This window comes from Heterodontus francisci, chromosome 19, assembly GCF_036365525.1.
Source record: "Heterodontus francisci isolate sHetFra1 chromosome 19, sHetFra1.hap1, whole genome shotgun sequence".
Classification (NCBI taxonomy): Eukaryota; Metazoa; Chordata; class Chondrichthyes; order Heterodontiformes; family Heterodontidae; genus Heterodontus; species Heterodontus francisci.
In genome coordinates this window covers 75436222-75455061 of record NC_090389.1, presented here as the reverse complement: position 1 = coordinate 75455061, position 18840 = coordinate 75436222, and the positions used below count along the sequence as shown (strand labels likewise).

Here is an 18840-nt window from a genome sequence, read left to right as displayed (position 1 = left end):
TTTTGTTGAAGTTCATCCCAAGCAGCTCCGTAACACAGGACTTTGTGTTCTACCGGCTCTTCCCAGGGACCCATACTGCGATAAAAATCAACTGCTGCTGGAGGACCATCAACTCAGTGACAGACACACTTTGGTCTGCTCGAAACTTGCTGGTCTTCCAGTGCAAAGAGGTGTTGAGGACTGAGTGTTGCAGACTGGCACATTCCAATGTCCAGGACTACGTGCTGAGGGATGCACTAAAGCTTGAGACAGCTGCCGCAAAGTCTCAATGGGGAAAGACCACTGTGTAAGGTCCTCTCACCACAATATACCGAGGGGCTGCAACCTGTAAAACCCCTCAGGCTGTATGCACCAGAGAATGTTTGATATGGAACGTAAATGTACGTTGTAAATATAACCTGAGGCACCTCATGTAACTTATTGAAAAAACTAATCTGCATTGCACTTTATGTAATGTCAAATTTGAACTGTAATGTAGTTTTACAAATTTTATGATTAAAGTATATTTTTGAAAAAAAAGACATACGCAAGATTCTTTGAACAATGCATCACTGGTGTTTCTAGTCTCAGATCTAGAGGTAGTGGTTATTGCAGACAATAAATTAGAATTGCACGCAAATTTCTCAGACATAACCAGTATCTAGCTCAAGCACCCCTGAAGAGAGGCTGCGGTTTTTTATCCCTTCAGCCACATGACTCATCTGTCAGGTTCTACCACTTTTCAACTGCTGCTCAAAACCTACACAGCTTTAAATTGCTCATCCAAAGGAACACAGAGCTGGTGACAGGTAAGGAATTTTTTTGCTTAATTCTTAATTTGCTTTATACTAGTAAGGAGGTTAAAATATTATGTTTTAATGAAACAAGGGGCATACCCTATTTTTCTCATTGGCTATCCACTTTCGTGAACGTGAAGCTTTGAAAAGAGCCATTTCGCAACCTTTTCAGGGAACTGTTAACAATCACTTTTCTAGTTCTTGTTAAAAAACAAGTTCGTTTCTGACATTATGCTGAGAGGACAGGGTGCTGCTATTTGTAAGTCAGATGACAGTTAGTCTGTAGAGTCTTGGCAAAACACTGGTTAACAGTACTACGGAGAAACCTAACAATTCAGAATTACTAAACTCAGCTCAGCTTGAGGTTACTTCCCTTTTTGACAGATGGGTATCAGATTTTGAGGTCATTTTATTCTGGACATGGAGGGAACGCACGAGCCTGTATAACTGAAGCCTGATTTTTTACATAACTAGACCTGGTTGAAAAAAAACTTTGGTCGGAACTGGTTTATCTGACAATTTACAGAGCTACCCATGAAAGTGTTAATAAGGAGAGGCCATCTTGTGCTCCTATGAAACGGTGATAATTACAGGATGATTTTTCCTCTTGATAAAAGCTCAGTCAAATAGAGAGATTCTCCAAAGGGAAGAAAACATCCAAAACGTAGCCTCAGATAGATTGCTTGGTCTGGTAAAAGCTGATACCGTTCAAATTGTGGCTTGCAAAAATACTCCTGCATGTATTCCGTGATATGTGAATTTTTTTTGTGAAAATCTTTGCGCTGGTTTAAAAACAAACTAGTGCTAACACTCACTGAAACAAGGAAAAGCTTACAGTATGTGGTGTGGCCAGGAGGAGGGAGACAGAAGTAAATCCCTAACCACTGAGCAGTGCAGTCACATTTCTGCACAACATTAGAACATGTAACAAGATAATATTTGCACAAAAACACCGCCATCGCCTCGAAACAGCAATTGTAAAACAGAACATTGCAACAAAGAAACAGCGGCCAGGATTAGTTTATAAAGAAAGTTTAAAGCAACTGAATTTATTTTTGCTACAGAAAAAAAAAGTGGACTTGCGATACGTTTTTAAGGTTAGTGATAGGTTGGCTGTCTAACTCAGATAGTGAGCATTGATCTATAAGAAAGAAAAACTTGCATATATGTATATATATATAGTGCCTTTCACGACGACTGGACACCACAAAGTACTTTGCAATCTTCACGAATGCAAATGTCAAGCCAAATTAACAATTAGAAGTTAAGACTTTTTAAAAAAAACATTTCTTTCAGACACAGCTGGTCATTATTCTGCTATTAACACTCTCTCTGGACAAATGCTTTGTCTTTTACTACAACTATTACCACTCCCTTTGCCTTTTGCTCCATGACATCTTTGTCATTTAATCTCTTCCACCCTATCACAGACATTCCCTTTGTTCTTCCTCCCCCTTTCCCCTTTCAATTGCATAGAACCCATCACATTTCAACCTTCCTTCAGTTCTGAAGAAGTCATATCTGATTCAAAACGTCAACTCTGTTTTTCTTTCTCCAAAGATGCTTCCAGACCTGCTGAGTATTTCCAGCACTTTCTGTTTTTCTTAACTAGACAGTACTTAGTAGATAGCTAATACAAAAATTACAGAGAAAGGTATTTCCCATTAACTTATGAAAACACTTGATAACCCCACACCACGTTTATACATTACACAGTGTTCTTATCGAATTGATATCTTAGCGGTTAAAAGTCCCTCGCTTCTTCCAGTTGCAATGGGTTGAATCTCCCATTCCTTCTCAAAAACCAAGTCCTCTTCACTCACTTTTGCCAAGCACATTCAACTGGTCTTCTGTTAATAAGGCCATCTCTGGTGACCCTGTTGGTCTTTTCACATCCACAAACCACGAGCCTTTGAACCGGGTTCAAATCTTAGCAACCTTTTACTGTATCAGTGTTCTGAGAGCAGTTGTTTATTCTCTCTCTCTCTTCTAAGGCTGTGCAGCTCCTCTGATTTCTTTGTGTCTTCCTTTCTTCCTCACAGCCTCTCAAATTTAGGAAAGCTTGTTGAATTCATTCAGAACAAAAATCAATAGTCATTTCCCTTTTACAATATTCAGAGTCCATAAGTCTGGTCATATCAAAACCACCTGGGCCTACCTTTTTTCCAGGTGTTAGCAATTGCAACTGGAATTTGCATCTTCAGAGTCCTTGGCTCCCTGTTTACGATCTGTGTGTCTGGGAGCGTGAAACTCATTGTCTATCAGGTGTTACAACCTTGCACCTGCTTTCAAATGGGTCTTTGATCTGGGTTCCTTGTTTGCATTGTAACCAAGACCCCTGGTTTATTTCTGGGTAGACTTGGTGTGAGGTCTCATGTCTCTTTTGACTCCATTTTACACTGCATTAAAAATCACAGTTTTTAAAACATAACCATACTACAAAGTCCAGCATTCATAATACCCCCACCACCCCCCAAAAAAAATTATTTATCCTAGTAATGACTTTTCTACAACATTATCAACAAATTGTAAAGATTTCAAACATTAACATTTTATGTAGCTAACAACAATATTTTCATATCTCTGAGTTGTTTTTCTCTATTATACCCTTTCAATTCTGGATGCAGCATCGGCAATTACACTGCTTGTTTGTGTAATATGTACAGTCTTTCGGGTAAATGGTTGGAACATTAAACTCTATCGGAATAATCTGACGTGTTTGGTCTTAAATATCTCTAAAAAACTTACTAGGTTATGGTCAGTATTAATGGACATATACTTCAAAATGTTGAAGAGCCAACACAAGACCTAAAGCCTTCTTTTCAATAGTGAAATACTTTTTTTGGCACTTCAATTTTCGAGAGAAATAACTGACCCGTCGTTCAATACCTGCATCATCCATCCTGGAGTAACACTGCTCCTACCCCCATATCACTTGCATTAATAGCCACTTTAAAGGGCTTGCTAACATTTGGTGCTGCTAGGAGAGGTTCATTTATTAAAATGGCCTTTAATTTCTCAAATGCCATTTGATATGATTCTGTCCACTCGACCTTCATGCTCTTTTTAACAAATTCGTCAGTGGGATAACTACTGTACTGAAGTTAGGAACAAACTTTAGGTAGAATCCCCACATCCCTAGGAATCCTAGTATCTCCCTTTTCGCTTTGGGGCCTGGAAAGTCTATTATTGCCTGAGCCTTAGCTTCTCTAGGCAACGATTGACCTTGACCCATGACATGCCCTCAATAGGTGATCTTAGCCTTGGCAAACTTGCTCTTTCCTATGTTTATTAGCAAACTGGCTTACTCTAACTTGTCAAACAGAGTCTATAAGTGTTCAACATGATCTTCCCAAGTGTCACTGTATAACAACAGGTCATCAATATACACAACACAATTGCTTAGTCCAGCTATCACCAGGGTAGTTAATCTTTGAAATAAGGCCAGTGCATTTTTCATACCAAATGGCATGACCTGACACTGAAATAGGCTATCTGGGATTACAATGGCGGAAACTTCATTAGCTTGGTTGGTCAAGCGGACTTGCCAATATCCTTTCAGCAAATCAATCTTGCTAATAAAGGCTGAATTCCCCACTCTGTCAATACAATCCTCTAATCATAGGATTGGGTAAGAGTCTGTTTTAGTTACTGCATTGACTTTCTGATAATCAATACAGAACCTTTTGGAACCGTCTGGCTTTGGTTCCAGCACAACTGGAGAACTCCAGCTACTTTGACTGGATTCAATTATATCATTCTTCAGCATATATTGAATTTCTTCTGTGACCTGAGCCAATTTATCAGGACTGAGACGATAAGGGTTCTGTTTGATGGGTGTAGCTGTCCCCACGTCAACCGCATGAATAGCCAAAGGGCTTCAACCTGGCTTTTTTGTACATAGTGCTTTAAACTCTTTTAACAACTCAGCGATGCCCTTTTTATATTGTTTAGAAATAAAGTGTAGAACTTTCTAACAGTTCTGTGTTTACCAGTTTCACTGTAGGGGGTTCAATTTGGGAGTTCTTGGTTTCTTTTTTTTATTCATTCATGGGATGTGGGCATCGCTGGCGAGGCCAGCATTTATTGCCCATCCTTAATTGCCCTTCAGAAGGTGGTGGTGAGCTGCCTTCTTGAACCACTGCAGTCCATGGGAGGAAGGTACACCAACAGTGCTGTTAGGAAGGGAGTTCCAGAATTTTGACCCAGCGACAGTGAAGGAACGGCGATGTAGTTCCAAGTCAGGATGGTGTGTGATTTGAAGGTGTACTTGTAGGTGGTGGTGTTCCCATGCATTTGCTGCCCTTGTCCTTCTAGTTGGTAAAGGTCACAGTTTTGGAAGGTGCTGTCGAAGGAGCCTTGGTGCGTTACTGCAGTGCTTCTTGTAGATGGTACGCACTGTTGCCACTGTGCGTCGGTGGTGGAGGGAGTGAATGTTTGTGGATGGGGTGCCAACCAAGTGGGCTGCTTTGTCCTGGATGGTGTCGAGTTTCTTGAATGTTGTTGGAGCTGCACTCATCCAGGCAAGTGGAGAGTATTCCATCACTCTCCTGATTTGTGCCTTGTAGATGGTGGACAGGCTTCGGGGAGTCAGGAGGTGAGTTACTCGCCACAGGTTTCCTAGCCTCTGAGCTGCTCTTGTATCCATGGTATTTATATGGCTACTCCAGTTCAGTTTCTGGTCAATGGTAGCCCCTAGGATGTTGATAGTGGGGGATTCAGCGATGGGAATGCTATTGAATGTCAAGGGGAAATGGTTAGATTCTCTCTCGCTGGAAATGGTCATTGTCTGGTACTTGTGTGGTGCGAATGTTACTTGCCACTTATCAGCCCAAGCCTGGATATTGTCCAGGTCTTGCTGCATTTCTGCATGGACTGCTTCAGTATCTGAGGAGTCGTGAATGGTGCTGAACATTGTGCACTCAGCAGCGAACATCGCCACTTCTGACTTTTTGATTGAAGGAAGGTCATTGATGAAGAAGCTGAAGATGGTTGAGCCTAGAACACTACCCTGAGGAACTCCTGCAGTGATGTCCTGGAGCTCAGATGATTGACCTCCAACAACCACAACCATCTTTCTTTGCGCGAGGTATGACTCCAACCAATGGAGAGTTTTCCCCCGATTCCCATTGACTTCAGTTTTGCTTGGACTCCTTGATGCCATACTTGGTCAAATGCTGCATTGATGTCAAGGGCAGTCACTCTCACCTCATCATGTTTGAACCAAGTCTGTAATGAGGTCAGGAGCTGAGTGGCCCTGGCAGAACCCAAACTGAGCATCACTGAGCAGGTTATTGCTAAGCAAGTGCCGCTTGATGACACCTTTGATGACACCTTCCATCACTTTACTGATGATTGCGAGGAGACAGATGGGGGCGGTAATTGGCCGGGTTAGACTTGTCCTGCTTTTTGTGTACAGGACATACCTGAGCAATTTTCCACATTGCAGGGTAGATGCTGGTGTTGTAGCTGTACTGGAACAGCTTGACTAGGGGCGCGGCAAGTTCTGGAGCACAGGTCTTCAGTACTATTGCCGGAATATTGTCAGAGCCCATAGCCTTTGCAGTATCCAGTGCCTTCAGTCATTTCTTGATATCGCACAGAGTGAACGAATTGGCTGAAGTCTGGCATTTGTGATGCTGGGGACTTCAGGAGGAGGCCGAGATGGATCATCAACTTGGCATTTCTGGCTGAAGATTGTTGCAAATGCTTCAGCCTTATCTTTCACACTGATGTGCTGGGCTCCTCCATCATTGAGGATGGGGATATTTGTGGAGCCACCTCCTCCAGTCAGTTGTTTAATTGTCCACCACCATTCACGGCTGGATGTGGCAGGACTGCAGAGCTTAGATCTGATCCATTGGTTATGGGATCACTTAGCTCTGTCTATCGCATGCTGCTTACGCAGTTTGGCACGCAGGTAGTCCTGTGTGTAGCTTCACCAGGTTGACACCTCATTTTGAGCTATGCCTGCTGCTGCTCCTGGCATGTCCTCCTGCACTCTTCATTGAACCAGGGTTAGTCTCCTGGCTTGATGGGTAACTGTAGAGTGGGGGATATGCCAGGCCATGAGGTTACAGATTGTGGTTGAGTACAATTCTGCTGCTGTTGATGGCCCACAGCGCCTCATGGATGCCCAGTTTTGCATTGCTAGATCTATCTGAAATCTATCCCATTTAGCACGGTGGTAGTGCCACAGAACACAAAGGACGGTATCCTCAATGTGAAGGCGGGACTTCGTCTCCAAAAGGACTGCGTGGTGGTCACTCCTACCAATACTGTCATGGACAAATGCATCTGCGGCAGGCAGATTGGTGAGGACGAGGTCAAGTATGTTTTTCCCTCTTGTTGGTTCCCTCACTACCTGCCGCATACCCAGTCTGGCAGCTATGTCCTTTAGGACTCAACCAGTTCGATCAGTAGCGGTGCTGCCGAGCCACTCTTGGTGATGGACATGGAAGTCCCCCACCCAGACTACATTCTGTCCCTTTATCCAGCTCATTAAAAGTAACACTATCCTTATCTGCTGTCATTTGGCATACATTTACTGGCTGACAAGGTTCATGGTCATAGTATCACTTCAACATATTCACATGATACACCCTATGACTTTTCATTCTGTCTGGGGTACTAACCAGATAGTTCACCTCACTGAGTTTCCTCTTAAAGAAGTAAGGTCCACTGAACCTCGACAAAGGCAACAAAACTAGCACCTTGTCTCCAGATTGAAAACTGCATGTCTGAGCTGTTCCATCTGCTTGGGTTTTCATCACATGCTGAGAAACCTAGAGGCAGTTGTGCCAGACTACAATACCCTGAATACCATCCTAGCTGAGACTAAGTACATTTGCATAGATAACTGTTTGAATCCCAGAGCTGCCTGGTCTATGTGGCTCTGTACTTGCTGCACCAACTGAGCACCAGGGAAGCTTAATAACACACACTGCCAACCCAGCATTAGATAAGTGCCAATTTCCATGGCTAAGTACCAGTGAGGATGTATCTGTGAGCTCTGTTTAACAGTGAAGACCAAGAGTGATGGATATGATTTGGTTTAACTAAGGCTGTTATGCACTATGACGATCATTATTCTTGAGTTTCACAAAACCCAAGTGTTACGGTTTTTGAAGCTGAGGGAGGAAAGGAAAGTTAGTACACAGAATTACACAGAGTGTAAATAAACATTATTTTAGAATTAAACAGTGCTATTCACTTGAATGATCAGTTTGTGCCAACATAGCTCCATGTATTAAGAATATGCTTGTTTTTTTTTGCTTTACTAGAATCCTGAATCAAAAACTTGAGAGTGAAGATGAAGATTGCTGCATTTAACATTCAGCGGTTTGGGTTAAGTAAAATCTCCAAACCTGGCGTTGTCTCAACAATTGTCAATGTGAGTATCAACATAATTTTATAGCAGAAGTTGTGCACCAACTCTCCACACTAAGATTCCAAGCCACCTATCAATGCAGATGAAGTAACAATTCAAAACCCCGCTTGTAGTGTTGTAGTGTTTTGAAATTGCAACTGCATTGTTCATTGTGTACTCTAGAGGCTGCTGTAGAACACACATACTAGTAAAGGGAAAGTGAAACTAAAAGCAGAATAAAGACGACTCCATTATGTTCAATAGCCTGCAGTCTCAGTCTTACATGTTTTATACCAAACCCAGCTAAACCTCATTCAAATCTCTAGCGATATCGCAATGGTAAAAAGAAAACGATTGTAAAAAACTGGGAACATTGCTTTCAGGTATGAACATTTCAGAAAGTTTTTGTCTGCTTTTACAGACAGCATTTTAAGTTGCAGATAGTGTTAGAGTGAGACACAGGAAGTCTGTACAGTGTATACACATACACACACACTGATCTCTCCAAAATAACCATCCAACCAAAAAAAGAGTATATAATCCCCTTGGATCATTGCAGAGAAGTTTCCTCTGAAAGGACCATAATTCTGGATCCTTGATCACACACTACCACTGTGTTGCTGATCAATATGGCATTGTCTATGCCCAGCCTACACTTATAAAGTGCATTCAGAGCCATCATCTGCATCCCCACATTGGCAAAACTGGCTACGACATTTCAAAGGCGCGTTGGCAGGTATCATAATCACAGACGACACAAGGAAAAAGGCCTTGCTTCTACACTCTGGATGGGAAGAATTAGAAGATATCTTTGAGACACATATGCCTGAGCAAAATGACTATGACTCAGCAAAAACTGTGCTGACGACTTACTTCATGCCCAAGAGAAACGCCATGTATGAAACCATTGTATTCCGATGCACTAAGCAAGAAGCAAATGAGACAATTGACCAGTATTGCATGCAATAAGGTAACTAGCAACCAAATGTGACTTCAGTGATGTTGAACATGTCGAATGGTAAATCAAAACACAACCAATTGAAGACTGACTCTCCAGTCAACTATGCCGAAAAGCACTTGAGAAAGAAAGCTGTGAGAGCTAACAATATCAGAATCCACTGAATTTGAGGCTGCAAACAGTGATTATCACACTCCAATCTCAACTGCTGTGAACACTGTTCATCGCTTATGTGCCAGGAAACCTCCTACAAAGCAACAACAGCAGTCTCACAAACAGAGTTGCGATTTATCCAAAGAATGTTTCCATTGTGGCGGTGCATACCCACACCAGACTGAGTGTCCTGCTACTGGTAAACAGTGTAAAGCTTGTGGAAAACCCAACCACTTTGCTGTTGTTTATTGCTCATCAGCAAAATCAACTACTAAGACCAAAAACAACTAAGGGGTGCCACATATGCACACCACAGCAAAAAGGCAAGAGAATGTAACCAACAGAGAGGTCGATGACCCTGAACATACTTTTGAGCTCTCTCAGACACACCAAACAGCCACATTATGACTGTGACCATTGGCTATTCATATGCAGATTCCCTCATAGACACAGGAGTGTCTGTCAATATCATGGGAGACATAACCTTCAACCGACTTCAGGGTTGCCCCATTCTCTGTCAACCAGGGAATATGAAAATTTTCCTTTACAACTGTGACAAACTGCTGAAAATCCTCAGAACCTTTGAAATACTAGTCTCATTCAAAGACACTGGAATGAATGCTCTCATCTATGTCATATCTGGAGGATGTAACACACTTATCAGTTTCACTATAACAACAGATCTGCACATGATTACAGTCACATACGCGATTTCTACACATTAAAAAAACAATCTCGAATTGTTTGCTGATTGCTTCACTGGTGTCGGCAAACTGAAAGGTGTCACCTGCAAGCTGCATGTCAACCCTAATGTGCCCCAGCCGCGTATCGATGGCAACGAATAACATTTCATGTCAGGAAACAGACAGAGGAGGAACTTCAATGCCTACTTGATCTTGCCATTATTGAGAAAGTTGGGGATGAGCCTACCCTATGCAAGTTGTCAAGAAATCCAAGAATGAGAACCAGATGAGAATCTGTGTTGATATGTGATCACCAAACCAAGCCATTCAACGAGAAAGACACTTGACACTGACAATTGATGGCATCATAGATAAAGTGAATGGTGCTAAACACTTCACTAAACTTGATCTCGTTGCAGGCTACCATCAAATCGAGTTATCTTACTGTTGTCTCCACTCACATCGATCTTTTCCGATCCGAGATGCCCAACTTTGTAGTCAACTCAGCAGCTGCGGTATTTTAGGACTTGATCCAATCTGCACTTTGAGGATTTGAAGGCATGCTGAACATCAATGATGACATTCTCATCTACAGCCACACCGAAAAGGAACTCGAGACACACCTACATGCGTGCTTACAATGTCTCAGAGAATGCAACCTCACCTTGAACAAAGGCAAGTGCTTGTTCAATGAAAGCAAAATTGAATTCTTCGGTCATGTGTTCAGTATTGAAGGAGTATCACCAGATCCATGGAAAGTTGAAGCCACTGCAAATACTGCAGATCCAACAGACGTGCAAGAAATCTGATGTTTGCTAGGGCTCCTCACATACTGCAGTCGTTTGAATCCTGATCGCGCTATGCTATCTGCCCCCCTACTCAATCTGACAAAAAAGATCACCAAGTGGGAATGGACTAAATTACACAAATGGGCAGTTCATGAGATCAAATGACATTTGTCAGCAAGTTGCACAAATGCCTATTTCGACTGTGAGTTAACCACAAAGCTATTCATTGATGCAAACCTGGTTGACTTAGGCACAGTTCTCATACAGAAAAACAAGACAGGTAACCCATCAATCGTTGCGATGGCAAGCAGATCGTTAATGTCTGTAGAGCAACATTATTCGCAAACAGAGAGAGAGAAGCATTCTCAATCACATGGGGTATTTTACACTTTCATCTCTACTTATATGAAAGCAAGTTTAAAGTATTTAACGATCATAGACCACAAGTGAGCTTCTTCAACAATCCACATAGCAAACCATCCACTTGAATAGAATGTTGGATACTCAAACTACAAGAGTACGAGCTCCAAGTTGAGTATCAGCCAGGCAAGCTCAACTCAGTGGAATACCTTTCATGACATAATTGCTGACAGTCGATCCTACTAGTCATGAGGAAAAGGTTGCTGAACAACAAATATAAATGCGGTGCCAAAGTCGCTAAAACTAGCTGACATCAAAGCAGCAACAAAACAAGACGTGGCTTTGTAATGTATGAAGGCTATGGAATTATGAAACTGGAAAGATGTGATCGAGAAGGTTTCTCCAAACGAAATTGCCTACATACAAGATATTCATAATGTTCGAAATGAGGTCACCACATTTGATCTTGTAATATGCAACAACTGTATTGTCATTCCACACTCACTGAAGGAATGTGTTACTGACATAACACATGAAGGACACCAGGGAATAGTCAGGACCAAACAACTCCTTAGGGAAAAGGTATTGTTCCCAGGAATTGATCGCATAGTAGAGCATAAAATCAATCAGTGTTTGCCACGTCAGTCAATGACAATGTCAAATATTCATGATCCTCTCAAGGTGTCTGAACTACTTCTGGGACCATGGATTGAGGTTAGTGTTGATTTTACAGATTTGCCCACTGGTGAACACCAAACCCGAACCCGGCTAAATCTTACTCCAGTCCCAAGGACATCACACCGCTCCCGAAGACCATTATCAGAGTTCCAAATCCCAACTGTCTACATTTTTTTTAAAAACAGCAGGGATTATTAAATGTGCAGCACTGGCACAGACACAGTTATTGTTGATTACTGTACCTTCAGATTCAGGCTCCAACATGCACACTGTGGAGAAATGGCATAACTCTTTGTCAGCAGATAACTCACAGGAGCCAATTAACCCTTTAGGAACTGCAACCTCAATAACATTAAGTAACTCCGAATGTTGCAATGAAGAGATTGTAATAAATTGTGGGATTATTAATGTTTTATTCCAATGGAATTCAGTCCTCTTTAAGAATTGGTTCACTTCTCTCTCTCTCTCACCATGTGTCTCTGACTCTCTGTGCATTTGTGTGTATGTTTGTGTCCCTGTTGGTTTTCTTTTTCTCACTGTGTCTGTCTTTCTCTGAATCTCGTTTTGTGCCCGTGCCAATGTTTATTTCTAGATCCATATGTGTCTGTCTTGTTCTCTTGCTCTCTCCATGTAGGACAATATGTGCAGGAGCTATATGTACAAATATCAGTGCCTATTACTCTGTCATTGTTTGTATACTGATCTATTATCTGTCTTGTGCAGGTAGTTAAAAGTGTGCAGATATTTGTGGCAGTTTATTATGTGTCTCCTTCTGTGCACAGGGCCAAGCACCATAACATTTTCAGGTAGATGAAAAGTCATTGGTGCACATGATGAGATAAGAGAGGTTGTGACATGAAATGGGATAGATAGAGATTGATTGATTACAGGCTAGAAGTGAAAGGATTTTTAGAGTTAGAATGAATTTCACCAGAAATACCAAGACTCATTGAATGCCCCTATCCTAGGATGTTCCATTTTGCAAACAACGTTTTAAAAGTACGTATCTAGAGGTTTGTTTCAATGAGTCAGGCTGTGCTACATGATAATATTGTACAAGTTGTTACATTTCCTTAGATTCTGATGCGTTATGACATCACCCTCATAATGGAAGTCACTGACAAGTCAGGAGAAGCCACTGAAACGCTGATGGAGGAACTGAATAAGTAAGTACAGTTACTAGCCAAAGCTATTTAAGTATGGTAGTGTGGTGGTTGTGGTCCTAGGCCAGTTACCAAGCGGTCTTGAGTTCAAAGCTCATCATGTCAAGTGGTGAACCTGAACTTAATAAATCTGGTAATTATCATAAAAACCCAACTGGTCCAATATGTTCTTCAGGGAAGAGAATCTGTTGTTTCTAACCACTCCAGCCGACGTGGGAATCTAGCCCAAACCATGTGGTTGAGTTTTAGTTGCCCTCTGAAGTGGCCGAGCAAGCTAGGTAGTTGTCAAGTACAACTAGTGACAAGTAATAAATGCAGCCTTCCAAGCATTGTTCACACGCTAAAAACAAAATAAAACATTCAAGCTTAAAATACTAGAATTTATATAGCACCTCGTGATGTATCAGAAGTACCTCAAAGCAATTCATAAAGATGCATTATTTAAAAATGTATTGATTGTTATTATGCAGCCAAATGTAACAGCCATTTTCTGCATGGCGTCATAACGACACAGAAGGAGGCCTTTAGGCCCATCGAGTCCATAGCATAGCGACATCCCATAAACATCAATGAGATAATTTGTTTTTAATGGTGCTGCTTGTTGCAGGAATGATGGCCTGGGCATCAGGAGAAATGCTTGCACTTCTCCATATATTTCCATGGAATTTTTAATGTTCACCTGACTTGCAGATGGGGTTTTGGTTTAGTGTCTCATCCAAAAGAAAGCACCTCCAACAATGCAATATTGGTAAAAAAAAATGTCAGTTTAGATTATGTGCTCAAGTCTCAGAATGACACTTGAACCCAATATCCTCTGGCAGGGAAGAATGGTGCCAACTCTGGCAAGTGGAACCAAAAGGCTGGACAACCACCAGGCCAAGTAAAGTTATAAGCATTTGTGAAGTGATTCCAACAGCAATAATCTTAAATCAAAATAGGAGGTGCATTTTCCTTTTAAAAAATGTTTTCTTCTTTACCTTTAACTATTTTAAATCTCTCCATGCTGTATATCTTTCCTAGTCATGACCTCACTTCCAACTACCATTCTTTATGATATTTTGGCATTATTTGAAGGAAAGCAGAATGTTTCAATGTTGTGGCCAACAGCTTTCCCTCAATCAGCACCACCAAAGCAGATTATCTGCTCATTTATCTCATTGTCAGACCTAGCTGTGCATAAAATCAGTGACAGCATTTGCCTAGATTGCAACTGTGAAGGTACTTCAAAAATAATTTGTCTGTGATGTGCTTTGAGACTTCCTGAGACATGAAAATTCAAGTTCTTGCTTTCTTTTATCCCTTCAATATGAGTTCTATTTATGTTCAGGTGTCAGAGATAAGGACAATGTTCTACCACACTTCTCATCCAGCCAGTGCCAGTGTACATAATTCTAAATGGTACCAACTTGTGAATATCCCATTGCCTTCCTCCTGGATGGGGCACAATTAAAATGGAAGAAGTGCCCCAGAGATGGCAGGAACTATGTAGGACTGGGCAGAGTCGAAACCAAGGCTGACAGACATAAGTCATGGGCATCGGTGAGAGGGAAAGGAGGCCTGTACAAGACACTCTCCCTCTGTGGGGGCATCTCAGGGCCATTACCACTGCTCCCAGGGCTTACCGCACTTTCCCCATGGATGCTGGGGTAAAATAAGTGGACTCAAGGAAAGTCCATCAAAGTCCCTGCCCTACCCTCTACCACCATTTGCAAGGAGTATGCTGAGAAGAAGTGGCCAATGGCAGTCCTGCAGCCTAGTGGGAGGAAAATGCCTAGTGGGGGTCATAACATTGCAGTAGACTTCACTGCATGAGTTTTTTTTTGTCTTTCTCCCCTGTGATTCTCCCCAATTTTGAGTAGGGTCATGGAGGAGAGTTCCAGCTGTGTTGTCGCAACTACTTATTTAAAAAAACACTCATGTTTATATAGCAACTTTCATAATCTTTAAATGTCCCAAAGTGCTTTACAGCCAATGAAACACTTTTGAAGTTGCTGGGATTTCTACAATAGACTGAGTAAGAGCAGGTGTTATTGGTTATTGTTACAGCATTATTTATTGATTACAATGTACTGGCAGCAAAGCAGCATTACTGTCTCAAGGGTTTTGATATATAGTGTTACGACCAGGTGAGAAAGTTGTCTAGAGTCCCTTTTAGCCTTCACCTGGTCTTAGTGTAACTGGGTTTAATTTTTTAAACACACTGTGTTTTGAGCTCCTCCTTGGTGAATCCTTGTTTACCGCTTTCCAATTATAAGGCAAAGAAATGAGCACACCAGGTTTTCTTAGGTTTAAAGAAGAAAAGTGAAATTTATTAAACTTACTTAAACTCTAATTCGGTTAATGCCTATGGATACATGACACCCCACACTAGCATGTACACGCGATACACAAATGCAAATAGGGACAGAAAAGAGCAGAAGAAAATAAAGTAGAGAGGTTTGAAGCAGTCTCTGAAGGGGGTTTCTTGTTACTGTTTCTGCGTTTCCAGCTCGCTGTAGAGTCTTTGATCGGAGACAGCTCTTACTTTTTGTTGGGGCCTAGTATTCTTCTTAAACCTTGTTCACGTAGGTGACTTTTCTCTCTTTGAGTTCACGTGTCTTCAATGGTTCTTCAGTTCCGTGAGAAAGAGATGGGAGCAGACAGGACAGAGGTGTTCTCAGTCCAGGAGCAAACAGCTTTCTGAGTTTCTTTCTCCCAGCAAGTTCAAATTCAAAGAACTCCAACAGTCAGTTAGTCATGTGACTAAACTGGTTTGACCACATCTTCTGTGTATTGGGGAAGCAAGGACTGGGTCCCTTGTTCCAACACTATCTGCTAGCATGCAAATGTCTTTCCAATCAGGAGCTTGGCAATTACTTGTGATAGGCCTTCTTTTCTTCCCAGCCACAATTTTAAGTTTTAATGTTCATGTGGCGAAATAATGTGTGCCTCAGTCTTGGCAGGTGGGGGCCTGCATGACAATAGGTTGGAGAGGTTTGACTGCTATTTGCTACTCCCTGTGTTTAATTTTCTATTTTTTCACATCTGCAGACAAGCTGAAAGTCATTACTCTTTCAAACTAAGCAAACCCCTGGGACGAGGAACTTACAAGGAGCAGTACCTCTTCATTTATCGGTGAGTGAAGTGACAAGGGAAAAGAGAGCAAACTAGACCCTGCACCAAAATGCCTGATGCAACTAAAATTAATTTAAAACAGTTGCCAACACTGTTTATAAATAGGTCATATGCATTTAACTTAATTTTAACTTAAACGCTGAGCAGGAAACCCATGTGATTGGGTGGAACTTCATTGGAGAATAAAATAAGGTGGGGAGTAAAACCAGTGTTGTACCCAATGCCTTGAGCCCAACAACAACTTGCACTTATATTGCACCTTTACTGTAATAAAACATCCCAAGGCACTTAACAAAAGTGATACAAAAAATAACATTTCTGACACCAAGCCACAGAAGGAGATATCAGGACTGATGACCAAAAAACCTAAAATAACAACAGAATACTGCGGATGCTGGAACTCTGAAATGAGAACAGAAGGTGCCAGAAATACCCACCAAGTCTGGCAGCATCTATGAAGAGAGTTTATAAAAAGACCGAGTGGAGGTGTTTCGCAAGTGATCACACAATCTGCATTTGGTCTCTCGAATATAGAGCTGCATTGTGAACAGTGAATACAATATACTAAATTGAAAGAAGTACAAGTCAATCACTGCTTCACCTGGAAGGAGTGTTGGGGCCTTGGATAGTGAGGAGAGAGGAGGTAAAAGAGCAGGTAAAAGAGCAGGTATTACACCTCCTGCGATTGCATGGGAAGGTGCCGTAGGAAGGGGACGAGGTGTCGGGGGTAATGGAGGAGTGGACCAGGTTATCGCGGAGAGAACAGTCCCTTCGGAATGCTGACAGGGGAGTGGGGGGGGGTGGTGGAAATAGGTTTGGTGGTGTCATCATGCTGGAGGTGGCAGAAATGGAGGAGGATAATCTTTTGGATGTGGAGGCTGGTGGGGTGGAAAGTGAGGACAAGGGAAACCCTGTCACGTTCTGGGAAGGAGAGGAAGGGGTGAGGGCAGAAGTGTGGGAAATGGGGTGGACTCGGTTGAGGGCCCTGTCAACCACAGTGGGGGGGGGGGAATTCTCAGCTGAGGAAAAAGGAAGACGTATCAGTGGCGCTGTTGTGGAAGGTTGCATCATCAGAACAAATGCATTGGAGATGGAGAAACTGGGAGAATGGAATGGAATCCCTACAGAAAGCAGGGTGCGAGGAAGTGTAGTCAAGGCAACTGTAGGAGTCCAGAGATGGACTATATGAAGGTGGGAGAAGGGTGGAAATTGGAAACAAAGTTGGTGAAGTTTCCCAATTCCAGGCGAGAGCTGGAAACAGCACTGATACAGTATCAATGTACCGGAAAAAGAGTTGGGGAAGGGGGCCTGTGTAGTCCTGTTCGACATACGCCACAAAATGAGAGGCATTACTAGGACCCATGCGGGTACCCATAGCAACACCTTTTATTTGAAGGAAGTGAGTGGAGTTGAAGGAGAAGTTCAATGTGAGAACAAGTTCAGCCAGGTGGAGGAGGGTGGTGGTAGAAGGAGACTTGTTGGGCCTCTGTTCAAGGAAGAAGCAGAGAGGCCTCAGACCGTCTTGGTGGAGGATGGAGGTGTAGAGAGATTGAATGTCCATAGTGAGGAGGAGGCAGTTAGGGCCAGGAAACTGGAAATTGCCAAAATTACGTAAGGCCCATCAGAAGAATCATGGATGCAGGTGCGAAGAGACTGGACCAGGGGAGAAAAAATACAGTCAAGATAGGAGGAAATAAGTTCAGTGGGGCAGGAAACAATTGGTCTACCAGGACAATCCTGTTTGTGGATTTTGGGAAGGAGGTAGAAGCGGGCTGTTCGGGGTTGGGGTACTATGAGGTGGGTAGCTGCAGAGGGAAGATCTCCAGAGGGGATGAGGTCATTGACAGTCCTGGAGACAGTGACTTGATGTTCGGTGGTGGAGTAATGGTCCAGGGGGAGGTAGGAAGGAGTGTCTGAAAGTAAGCACTCAGCCTCTGCAAGGTAGAGGTCGGTATGGCAGACAACAACAATACCACCCTTGTCAGTCGGTTTGATCACAATTTCGGGGTTAGACTTGAGAGAACGGATTGCAGCCAGTTCAGAGGGAGACAGGTTAGAATGAATGATAGGAGCACAGAAATTAAGATGGCCGTGTCACAGCGACAGTTCTCAGTGAAAAGATCAAGAGCTGGTAAGAGGTCAGAGGGAGGGGTCCAGGATGAGGGAGAATACTGGAGGCGACTGATTGGGTCCGTTGGTCTCCTGGCCAAAAAAAGTGAGCCCGGAGGTGAAGACGATGGAAGAAGAGCTTAACGTCATGCTGAGCCCGAAATTCATTGAGGTGGGGGCGTAAGGGGATAAAACTGAGTCCTTTGCTATGTACAGATTGTTCAGCGTCACAGCGGGAAAGATCAGAGGGTATTGTGAATACACAGCAAGGGGTGAGATTAGGAGAAGGGATGGGGTCAGAGGGAAGGGAAGGGAAGAAAGATCTGGAGGGCCATTGGTACCTATGAACTGCTTGAGCTTACATTCCTTAACACCTGAAAGGAAGAGAAAAGGTTTTTTGTTAATGCATAGATAAGACAAAGGATGAAATGAAACTGCAGAGCAGGACATCATTGAGATAGGGCGAGTCAGTGCTGCTGGAGAGTGAGGTGGAGTGTGTAAATGTGGCAGCGTATGGAACTGAGTGTGGATCTCAGGATGCAGCGAGAACAGCAGTCCGAGGAACGTTGTATGTCTCGGAGATACCTGTAATCCTGGGTGGATTCAAAACATGAAGAATGAAACATCAGTTGGAATCCACGTGGAATAAATCAGAGCTGGAGACAGTCGCTGAGGAAGGAGATGTGGCT

General features: G+C 42.6%; 1 protein-coding gene across 2 annotated transcripts in view; it reads left to right on the top strand.

The window, feature by feature from the left end:
• Positions 1-679: 679 nt before the first annotated feature.
• The window catches only part of dnase1l4.1 (deoxyribonuclease 1 like 4, tandem duplicate 1), a 39863-nt gene continuing 21702 nt past the window's right edge, over positions 680-18840 (top strand). The window contains exons 1-4 of one of the 2 annotated variants that reach the window (XM_068052010.1): positions 680-788; positions 8060-8169; positions 12843-12931; positions 15959-16042. In XM_068052010.1, the coding sequence (XP_067908111.1) occupies positions 8089-8169; positions 12843-12931; positions 15959-16042 (254 nt within the window). In that variant the 5' untranslated portion in view covers positions 680-788; positions 8060-8088. Of the gene's footprint in view, positions 789-1703; positions 1874-8059; positions 8170-12842; positions 12932-15958; positions 16043-18840 lie in introns of those variants that run through there. The other variant, XM_068052011.1, reaches the window with a different exon arrangement.